A 12,019-nucleotide genomic window follows, 5' to 3' on the forward strand; every position below is an offset into this window, starting at 1 on the left:
GTATTTTTATTTTTTTGACACAGAGTTTCTCTGTGTATCCCTAGCTGTCTTGAAACTCACTCTGTAGACCACAGTGGTCTCAAACTCAGACACTGACCTGCCTTTGCCTCCGAATGCAGGAATTAAAGGTACGTGCCACCCCTGCCCAATTATTCAACAATATTTAAAAAAAAAGGTTGGGAAAGCAATCTTAAGCACTGAACAATACTCGAAATCTACAAAGTATCATATTTTAAGCAACCAGAACAAACTCAACCAATTAGCTGGATGTAATTAGACACACTTCTAAACCATTTGAGTGTTCCTTCTTCCAGGCTACAAGAAAACAAACTGCCCCTTCCTTGCACAAATAAGGCCAACTACCCTAATTCTAGCATCTGACCCTAGAAAAAGACTTGGAGAAAACTGCCAAAATGACTCTAGGTTAAGCAAAAGTGTGGACAAACAAAACAAAACAGTAACAACAACAAATGAAGAAGAAAAAAGACGGGTCTGCCCACAGCTGTCAAGAGCACTCAGAGCCAGCCCAGACAACAGCTGGTAGACTCTCAGACAGCATCCCAGACCAGGCCCCAAGAGCACAGCCACTAGTGCGGTTTTCTGGCTCTCTTTTCTTGCCTTTAAAAAGAAGTTACCTTTATGAAGTACACTTTACATTTGTTGAAATCTACCCTTTGTCTTCTCTTTAAAACAAAAACAAACAAAAAACAACCCCAAGCAAATCATTTTCCACTTCTTTCTTTATTTTGGCTAGGGTGGGCACCTGTGCCACTGTTTGCAGAAGGCAGAGGACACCTCGCAGGCAGGAGCTGGTCTCTGCTCCTATCACATGAGTTATGGAGCCTGAACTCAGGTCATGAGGAGCACTTAGCCAGACACTGGTCTAAAACATGAGGCTGGCCAGACCTGATGGTATCCCCCTTGATCCCAGAACTTGGAAGGCAGAGAAAGGGAGATCTCAGTGAGTTTGAGGCCAGCCTGGTCTACAGATCGAGGTCCAGAATTACCAGAACTGCATTATAGAGAGATGGTCTCTCAAAAAGACCAAAATAAACCAACCAACAAGCAAATAAACACTCCATAAAGCTGAGTGGAAGGTGAGGGAGGATTTGGGAGAGCTGGGGGAGGGGAAGAATAAAATGTATATAAAACTATAAAAATATTAAAAAACAAAATCCAACCAGCCAAGTCCAGGGCAGCCGGGGCTTGTTACACTGAGAAACCCTGTTTCAAAAACAAAACAAAACAAAAAATGCCTCCCAAAAATCCAAAACCCCAAAACAAAAGAGAAAAACAGAACTTCTCCTTGCTATGACTGTTTGTTTAACTTGTAATCTAAAGAAACCACTGCAAATGTTACTGCATCAGAACCCAGGAGTGGTCAAATATGTAAAATTTTTTTTGTAAAGAAATGTTAAGTTTATAATCAAGTTTTACACTTTAAAGAACAAAAAAGTAAAATTACCACCAATTTGTAATGAACTGTAAAATGCAAGTGCAAACCGCTGACATACTCTTCATCATCTCTGAAAGAGAATAATGCTAAGTACATGAGCCACAGCCTGCCTTTCGAAACAGAGAGCCTTTACCATCTGGTGTGTATTGCTGTACACACCAGAAGGCACAGGGCTGAGGCTACATTGAATTCAAGAATAAACTGTGCCGGTGGCACAGTTAGCACCGCTGCCTTCCAAGAATAAATTACAACATGAATGGATAAAAAAGATTAGGAAAGAGAAGATTCACTGTGGAAGGCACGGAGGTCCTTGTACTCACAGCAAGCCATTAGGGGAACCAGGAATGTTAAACACAGAGCTGCTCCCACACCCATCCTTCTGCAGATCACCCAGAAGGATGGGTGTGGGAGCGGTTAATAGCCTGGTGACCTTTCGGTCTTTTCCCCGAAAACTCTCATTATGAGCGTCTCAATCTACAGAACCCTTCCTTAGGGAAGATGCCACATGAACTTTACAAGAGGTTCAACGTCACATTTTAAGCTTTACTGTGCACACAAGATTGAGTTAATTTCACCAGGAAAATTTTCACCAAATTTTGTTGTGCTTAAATATGCCTAAAGTAAACTACTTGGGGTCAAATTCCCCAAGTTTGAACCAACACTAGTTACTTAGTCATATTAAACTGAACTACCTTCCTGCCTCCCTCAGATTGTTAATCTGCTGGCTGTGGTGGTCACAGAGACCCTGCAGTTAACAGCAGAAAATTTAGCCATGTTAAAGCAACACTTAATCTTAATTAGATGAGTATATGGTCTCTCAGACAGAAATGTTCTCTGAGTTCCAGCAAAGCATCTGAAGTTCTCTAATGACAGATCTTCCCCTGTGGGTGACATGTAAATGGTAACTACAGGGCCAAGTGGAGGACAAGAAACAAGCTGAAGGACAGTAGTGTCCCCAGTGGTGGGAAAGCTGACAGTCATAGACAATTTGCAGTTTGTCTTCAGACCATTCCACGGGCCCAAGTATGCCTGTGGTGCAGATATACATGCAAAACATCCATACACATAGAGTAAAATATATATGTATTTTAAAATCTATCTATCTATCTATCTATCTATCTATCTATCTATCTATCTATCTATCTATCACAGTGATTAAAAAAAAAGAAAGACTTCAGGAAAAGATTATACTCTGTACATACAAAAAATCAAGTTGTCAGCAATCTAATTATTTCTCAGTGCCTGGAGCGGTTAAAGACCAAGCTGATACAGTGGTGTAATGGGGATTCTAGAAGAGATTTTCAAGAGGTAGCCCTGCTTAAGGTAGACTCAACTCTGCTTCTACGATCCCATGAAAAGCGTGTAAGCACAAAGACAAGTACACGGCAGACTCTGTAACACTTGAAGGATAAAACTTTCATGTCACTGACTTGAAAATGTAAGCCAACATATGTCACAGCAACGACAAGCTGCTTACTAATTTATCTGGGCTAGGATGTAAGTGACAGAGTGTGGAATATATTCTAAAGGAATGAGACCCAGAGAAATGGGTTTGTGCTATGAATAGGTTTTTACTTGACTTATTACAGACTGAAATTACTGGGCATGGTGGTGGGATACACAATGGAGGCAGGGAGCTCTCTATGAATTCAAGACTAGTCTGCTTTACTTAGCAAGTTCCAGTCCAGCCAGGACTACACAAAGAGACCTTTTCTCAAAAAAACTAATAAAGAATAAAATTAATAAAAAAGACTGGGTGTTTATAAAAATCCTACAAACGCTCTTTAAGTTTCAAATAATCTGTATACATATAAGCACAAAAGCCACAGTGCGTGAAGGGTAAAAGGTCTGAGAGAGAGGACTGCCCTGTGAACTCTGAGGACCCCACTGGCCATTCTCCAGAGACAGCACGGTCGGTGTCTGTACCTCCACCCAGTCAAAGATCCGCTCGTCGTCAGCTCTGTCCTCCATGATGAGTTTCTCCAGCCGCTGGGACAGCTCCTCAGCAGAGAGCTCTTTCTTTGAAAGTGCTTCAGAGGAGCAGGGACCTTCGGACTCTGTGAAGTCCAATTTCTGGAACCAAATATGAAACACTGATATTGTTCACTGTGGCGATTACACAAGAGGAAGGCAAGCCATGAGCTTGCTCTGTCTGACAGAAAGTGAGTACCAGATGCCACTCCAGATGGAGCTGAGAAAGACTGTCACTTCACCCACAATTCAATTCAATGAGTTTCCAACCTTTCAAAAAAAAATTGTATTTAGGGGAACAGACAGATGGCTCAGTGGTGTGCATGCTGCTCTCAGAGGATCTGAGCTTGATTCCCAGCACCCACTTAGGGTAGTTCACAAATGCCTGTAACTTCCAGCTCCTGAGAGATCTGTCACCTCTGGCCTGGCACCTCCACTCATAGACACATACAATTAATTTAAAAAAAATTGTGTAATACACACACACATACAACTAATTTTTAAAAATATACGTGTATTTGGTTTTTTCAAGACAGGTTTCTCTGTGTAGCCATGGCTACCTTGGAATTTGCTCTGTAGACCAGGCTGGCCTCAAATTCAGAGAGAACCACTAGCTTCTGCTGGGATTAAAGATGTGAGCCACCACCGCCTGGCTAAAAATATCTTTTTTTTAATTAAAAAGACCCGTTTACTATTTGTGTGTGTATGTGTGCATGATTATGTGTATGAGCAGAAATGTGGAGGTCAGAGAATAACATTTTAAAATATTATTCTATTTTTAATAGTGTCTTTATGGGCAAGTGCACACTCAGGCGCAGTGATGTCAGAGGCCAGAAGAGGGTCTCTGACCTCGTAGAGCTCGAGTTGCAGATGCCTGTGCGGCCTCATATGGTGATGGAACTGAGATCTCCGAATAGTACACATTTCTACCCGCTGAGCCATCGCTCCACCCTGAACTCTGTGAGAGGGATTCTGTCCTTCCAACCTATGTGGGTGCTAAGGAATGAACTAGGTCACCAGGCTTGTGTAACATGTCTTTACCTGCAGCTATCTTACCAGCCCAGTTTTCGAGCTTTTTATACTGTGCATTCCTGATTCACCACAAACAGGCAAACTAACTTGCTAGCTCTCTGCCTTGCTGCCTCCGAATCGCTGTGAGACGCAATCTTGAAGGGAGTTAGGATGCAGAGCCCTCAAGGGCTAAGACTATCCTATAATCCATGCTGGTGTTAGTCCTAAGGAGAACAGCGGCAGCTCTAGGACCTGAGGACCCTGACGGGCTGAGCACAAGGCTATTAATCCCTTTAGTAACAGAAAGCTGACAATCTGTATGCAAAGAACGTGATACTTTTCAGGCAGGCAATGAGGTAGGTAGCTCTGCCTGGATTTTCATCATTTTTTTTTTTTGCACAAAAACCATGAAAACAAACACATGAATACTAAAAATCATAAAAGTTTTCTTCAGTGCTTTTTAAGAAGTTGGTACTGATTAAAAACTAAAAAGCTACTCATTTGGATTCTGGTTTTTATTGCAATGCCTCTGCCTTCTCTTTCCTCCTTAGCCTTCCTTGCAGGGTTTGAGAGGGAGAAGACTGTGAATGTGTTACATGAGCACATTGTCAGAGCCACAGTCCCGACATTTCTCTAAGGTTTGGAACTCTATGAACATTTTTTTTTTCCTGAATTGGTGTTGGGAAACATTTCATTCCTCACACTTCACATAAAGAAGCATAAAATGGCCGGGGGAGTTGGCTCAGTGGTTAATAGCACTTGCAGTTGTTGCAAAGGACCCAGGTTCAAATCCTAGAACTCGTCATGGAGAATCACTACCTCCTTGGGCACTAAACACACAAGCAGTGCACAGAACCACATGTGGACAAAACATTCATACACATAAACTAATAAAAAAAAAAAAAAAAAACGAAGCATAAAGTGACAGCTATAAGCTCTTTAAAAACAGTCAATCAAAGGCTCAGGGTTTAAGAGCATTGCAGTAGCTGCTCTTCTAGAAAACTCAGGTTCGCAGCCATCTATAACTCCAGTTTCAGGAGATATGACCTCCTCTTTTGGCACAAGGTATGCCCCTGAAGAGAGTGCACACATGGGCAAATTACCTATACACATAAAAGGCATGTTTTATACATGTAAACATTCTATGGCATGATTCTAATGCTCGGAGGATTTAAAATATCTACAAGGAAAACTTCTTAACATTACACAAATCTACAGAACTTACTTTGAGTTATATAGCAATTAACAGTATTAAAATGTTAATTAAAAAAGTACAAAAAAAAAATGAAAGCAAAGCTTTACCACTGACATAGGTAAAGGTGATACTCATTGTGTTCTTATAAAAGTCACCTCTCTTCCTGGTACCATGAGAACTGAGCTTTCACTTACTATATTTTTTTTTTTCTTTTTTGGGTGGGGGTTGGGGGTAGAGGTTTTTTTTGGGGGACAGGATTTCTCTTTGTAGCCTTGGCAGTCCTGGACTCGATTTGTAGACCAGGCTGGCCTTGAACTCAGAGATCTGGCTGCCTCTACCTCCCTGAGTGCTGGGATTACAGGCATGCGCCACCATGCCTGGCTTGGGCTTTCGCTTATACTTGAGTTCACCCATTTGACAGTGGGTCTTATAACCCAGGGCTGGCTTCCAGCTCATTATTCAGCCAAGGATAACCTTTGACTCCTGACCCTCCTACCTCTACCGCCCAAGGGTTGGGGTTGCTTGACTACATTTGTCTTTTAAGTTACAGGCAACAAAGGGAATGCTGCCCAGAGTCAGACTGCCAGCTTTCACACCTCCAGGACCACCACCGAGGGCCGGGTCAGGCATGACTCTCACTACCTCCCAGTGTGCTTTGACTTCAGCCCAAAGCACTGCTTCATGTCCATCAATCCATTCATTTTCCTGTGTTCAAGAATACATTTTCAGGCTGGAGAGATGGCTCAGAGGTTAATAGCACTGCCTGCTCTTCCAGAGGTCCTGAGTTCAATTCCCAGCACCCACATGGTGGCTCACAACCATCTATAATGAGATCTGGTGCCCTCTTCTGGAGTGCAGGTGCACATGCAGACAGAGCACTGTATACATAATAAATAAATCTTGAAACAAAACAGTTTCATCAACAGTCTCACTGTGTGCCCAGTTGACCTTGAGCCTGGAGATCAGCCTGTTTCTGCTCACTGGGGGGGTGTAAGGCACGCTTGGTTTTCTACAACTGACAGATTACTCTGAGAAGTCTAGTATTATTGAATCTATTATTTAGTGCTGGAGTTCAAAGAAAGACCAAGGATCCTCAAGTTCCCTTTGTACAAACCTTCTTATCAAGAAACCTAATTTCTGTTCTAGCTATTTGTTCACTTCAATGAGATTAATGAAAGCACTTGCATAAAATTACTCAAACACTCTCCACCACTACCACCCGGCCCCACATATTTTAGGGATGTGCCACTGCCGTTTAAAATTTTTAAAACCATTTATTTATTTATGTGTGTGTACACATACATGACACACATGTAGAGATCAAAGGCTGTTCTCTCCTTTCATTGTATGTGTGCAATGGAGACTGAACTCAGGTCATCAGGCTTGGCAGCAGGTACCCTTATCCCAAGTCATCCAGCTCTCCAATCTAATTCAAAATACCTTTTTTCTCCCCCCTGAGACAAGGTTTCTCTGTGTATCCTTTGCTGTCCTGGACTCACTTTGTAGATCAAGCTGGCCTCGAACTCACAGAGATCTACCTACCTCTGCCTCCCAAGTGCTGGGATCAGAGGCATGCGCCACCACGCCCGTTTTAATTCAAAATACTTCAGGCTATGTTTATGAGCTATTTCTGACACACAGGGTATTCAGAAAGAAGTACCTTACTTACCTGGTTCCTTGACTGTTTTCTATCACTTCACAGGTCAGCTACAGACATCCTGAGCTGACTGCTACCCTAACAATTTCAGGGTTCTTCTTACACTGCATTTATTGCCAAGTGGTTTGCTCAGAGTGGCAAGAACACCTGCTGCTTCTCTAACCTGACTTCAAGCACCAGAAACACCAATGAAGCACATACGAGCTCAGCACAGACACAATCATCAGACAGATGTCAACCTCCTTGTTCGACCACCCAAATCTCACAGCACAGCCACCAGCCACACACTCGCCCCACTCCACAGCTTTTCAAGACAGTGTCTCTGTGTATTCCTAGATTAATCTTTTATTTGCTTATATTTTATTACCTTTCTTTTATATTCTGAGGGATACACAATTCCTACCTTTAAGTCTGGATTCTATATTCTATGCTATATATTATATACATTTATCACACACTGCTCCTTCCTTCCTTCTTTTCTTCTTTCCTTTACAACAGGGTTTCTTTGGGTAGCCTTGGTTGTCCTAGATTTGCTTAGTAGACCAGGCTGGCTCTGAACTCATAGAGATCTGCCTGCTTCTGCCTCCCTGAGTGCTGGGATTACAAACATGTACCATTATGTCCATATCGCTTATTTTTTTTTCTTATGGTTATTTGTTTGTATATAAAGGAACTCGCCAATATTTTGACAGTATATTTTTAAGAAATAGGGGAGTGGATGGCTCAGGAAACAGGGCTTAATGATTAAGAGCGATGGCTACTCTTGAAAAGATCCTGGGCTTAGTTCCTAGCAACTGGTGATTCACTGTTGTTAGTAATTCCAGTTCCAGGGGATTTGATACCCCTGAATTTGATGCTCTTCTTACATTCATGGACAACAGGCACATAAGTAATACTTAGACAAGTAGGGAAACACTGTTACAAAGAAAACTAGAATATACAATTTTTTTTCTTTTGATTTTTGAGACAGGGTTTCTCTGTGTAGCCTTGGCTGTCCTGGACTCACTTTGTAGACCAGGCTGGCCTTGAACTCACAGAGATCCCACTGCCTCTGCCTCTTAGAGTGCTGGGATTTCAGGCGTAATGCCACCATGCCTGGTGAATATACCAATTTTTAAAAAGAGGTCACTATGCTCCATATATTAATTTATACATTCATGAAAGAGTTATAAAAAAACTGTTTGAGCTGGGTGTAGTGGCATATGCTATGAGCCCAGCATTTGAGAGGTGGAGTTCAAGGACAGCCTTAGCTTACAGTGAGCTCAAGCCTATCTGCTCAGTCATCAATGCAGCCCTGCAGGCTCTTACTTTTAATGAGCACACCCTAGCGTATATAGACTGTAGCTACAACTGAAGGAAGTGCACAGTAACCGTATGGTGCCTTTACCCCAATGACGACACTTTCTTGCTTTGGTTTAGTTCTACTGCTCCAGCAGGCCTCAAATGTCTGGTGAACAAGTGATCCTCCTGTGTCAGGCTCCTAAGCAGCCATAATTCCCAAGAACATCCCATAGCGTACATCTCAACGTGCTGGAAAGCAACAGCCCTGGCATCTGTATTTATTCTTATCTACTGTGTTTCTTTTCTGTATGTTGATTAAACTTTTATTTATTTATTTATTTATTGGAGCTAGGGTGGCCCTGGTGCTGGCACAAAGCCCAACCCCAAGAATTAGGATTTGCCAGAGTTCTGTCATTTCACTCCAGAGTTGTGTCTACCTAGCACCCATGGTTGCTTGTTCAGTATTAGAGTACACTGACACTTCATTCTGGCTTGTGAATCCCTGTGTTTGGCTATCAAGTCAGAGGCAAACTAGCTAAGGCTCTGGTTTTAGAGTCCCTCCAATTATTACCTGTGGTTTTGTTTGTTTGTTTTGTTTTTTTAGACAGTGTTTCTCTGTGTAGGCTTAGCTGTCCTGGACTTGCTTTATAGACCAGGCTGGTTTCAAACTCACAGAGATCCACCTGCCAATGCCTCCTGAGCACTCACCTATGAGGTTTGAAACAGTAAGCCTGTCTACAACCGTCTGCCTTTTAAGTGGCATTCTAGTCCCGCCTCCTCTACAAAGGACTGCTTGGCTTCAAACTGGTGCTCAGAATGCTGGCAGCTTTGGTGATGTCACTTGTCCTTGCTCACCAGGTTCACTTCCAGATCACAGAGAGAATGCTAAATCTTTTTTAATTGTATGTGTGTGTGTATACAGGGGCATATGAAAGTGTAGGGCAGAGAATAGGCTTCTGTTTTGTCTCTAAGGACAGTGATCTACTTCTTTTCAAATGGTCTCTCTCTGGTCTGGAACTCACTAATCAGGCTAGATTGTTGTCCAGCAAGCTTTGCTAATCCTTCTTTTTTTTTAATTTATTTATTATTTATACAGTATTCTGCCTGCATGTGTGCCTGTCAGAGGGACACAGGGCGCCAGATCTCTTCTGACTGCATAGATAGAGAAGCCTTAAAATGCTGTCTCCACTAAGGTTCTCATTTTCCTCTTTGTTGTAAATGTTGGGGCCAAACCCAGAGCTCTACTACTGAGCCAACATCCTAGACCTAACTATACTTCTCTGATTTATTAATCATCATCACTGTTATCATTTATATTGCTGAGGCTCACATCCCAGGCCTCAGGAATGCTACACAAGGAGTTGAACAACCTCAAACCAAGCAGCATCAAAAGAAACCGTGGGACTGGCAGAACACTGTATGCATAATAAGTAAATAAATCTTTAGAAAGAAAAGAAAGAAATGAAGGAAGGAAGGAACCATGACTCACCTGCTCCATGAGAAAATTATGTACATCTTCTCCTTCTGGTAAAAAGTCCTTCCAGCTAAGGTCAGCCTCCCTCCATAAGGCGCCTACTTTCTTATGGCTCTAAAACAGAGATAAACCCATCCATCAGCTCCATTTGTAAGAAAAAAAAACAGGTTTTGCTTGATACAAAAGTGCAGACCCCTTGAGACAAAAAACTCCCAGTATCCTAGGACACTGTCTTCAACATCTGAGTGCATGAAAATATAATGGTGACTCTGGCACCAGGCCCACACCTATCACCCCAGCACTTAGGCCGCTGAGGCCAATCATTTTGAGCTCAAGGCCAGGCTGGACTACATAATGAATTTCAGGACAGCCTGGGCTACAGAGTTGACAGTGTCTCCCAAACCTAAAAATAAATAAATATGTAACTAAATAAACAAAATGGTAAAGAATTTGGTATAACTGCTTATGAGTCAATTATTCATTTACCTAATGCCTAATTTAGGAAACTGACAACAATAACTAAACATCTTAACACATAGATTCTATTTCCCCCTTCCACACAGCTCTGTATATACACCTCATTAAACTAGGCACAGGCTTCCATGACATCCCTATTCAGGGACCACCTTTCCCCTTGAGCAGAGAAAAGTCTGGCTCAGCTGGAAACACAGGTATCCTTGCTGCCTCATCAACACTATGTACTAGAAGACGCTAGGCTGTATGGCCAATGACATCATACGCTTGACCAAGAGAAGCGCTCGTTTCAGCTGAGCAGTGTGGCACCTGCCTTTTAATCCCACTACTTGGGAGGGTGGGAAGGAAGACAGCCATAAATTTGAAGCTAGCCTGGGCTGTGTCCTGGAACTCTGTCTCAAAAAACATAAAAATAAACAAGTAAAAAGAAATATAAACAAGAAAAAACAAAAATTCATGAAAAATCTAGTTTTGTTTAGAAGTGGGAATTTGTTTTCTGTTATTGAAAGCTTATAACAAATTTTATGTAAGAACTAAAAAAATCAAAGAGGGAACACTGAACATTTCAGAGACGTAAGGTAGCGAGAACAAAACAAAGTCACCAGAAGCAGGCTGCTAGAAGCATTACTGTATTTCACACAGGTTTCACCAATGGCGTACAGAAGGGCTTCTGTGGTAAGCAGGAAGCTCTTGGTTTAAGATATAAAAAGGCAAACCTAGAAAATGGTGACATAGCCAGCACTTTCAGCTCAGACCTACCACAACAGGAGAGCCCTGCAGCCCCTGGCAAGCTCTGCTTTGGGCTGACATCTCTTCCTAGATGACATCACTGCGATGAAGCCCCGCCCCACTTCTGTATGAAAGCTCACACCTGCCTTTCTCACTAGACTACCCATGTTGAAGGAATAACAGACGTTTAACTGAAATCAACTGAAATGATTCACCGTCCTACACGATTATTTTTACCACTATTTCTAATTAGATTAGCCAAAAGTAATAAAATTAATCACGCTGTGAGTCTTCATTTTATGAATAATGAGTGTTTTGAGTGCAGATTCCAGAAGGGGGCATCAGAACTCCTGAAGCTGGAGTTCCACACAGTTGTGAGTCAGTATGTGGTGCTGGATCTGAACCAGGGGCCTCTGCAAGATCAAGTTCTCTTAATCACTGAGCTATCTCTCCAGCCTAAAAGGTTTTTTTTTTAATTGAAATCTATTAAAAGTAATATGCTAGTTTTGCTTCAAAAGAAGACAAAAACTCAGATACAAATAACATGTGTCTTAGGATTCTTTAGAACCACAGTAATCCCTTCCAGTTGAGATTGGACAATTCTTCTCAAAGTTATTGGTAACAGACAGGCAAAAGCACCTCGGAGTGAAACAAGACCAAGCAGTGGCCATACTCTTCTTTCCAAGGTTGAAAAAGAAACAGAATTCCTTGCACATCGAGACTGGAACTGTTCACAGAACACCCAAGGTCACAATCATGGCCTTCCAAGGT

General features: G+C 42.1%; 1 protein-coding gene across 19 annotated transcripts in view; it reads right to left on the reverse strand.

Annotated features, from left to right (window-relative positions):
• Eif4g3 (eukaryotic translation initiation factor 4 gamma 3) overlaps positions 1–12,019 on the reverse strand; it is a 221,114-nt gene that overhangs the window by 6,777 nt on the left and 202,318 nt on the right. For all 19 annotated transcript variants that reach the window (XM_060379250.1, XM_060379249.1, XM_060379248.1 and 16 more), the window contains 2 exons: positions 10,061–10,159; positions 3,383–3,529 (listed from right to left, as the gene is read on the reverse strand). In XM_060379250.1, coding sequence (XP_060235233.1) covers positions 3,383–3,529; positions 10,061–10,159 — 246 coding nt within the window. The remainder of the gene's footprint in view (positions 1–3,382; positions 3,530–10,060; positions 10,160–12,019) is intronic.

This window comes from Meriones unguiculatus, chromosome 3 (assembly GCF_030254825.1).
Source record: "Meriones unguiculatus strain TT.TT164.6M chromosome 3, Bangor_MerUng_6.1, whole genome shotgun sequence".
NCBI lineage: Eukaryota > Metazoa > Chordata > Mammalia > Rodentia > Muridae > Meriones > Meriones unguiculatus.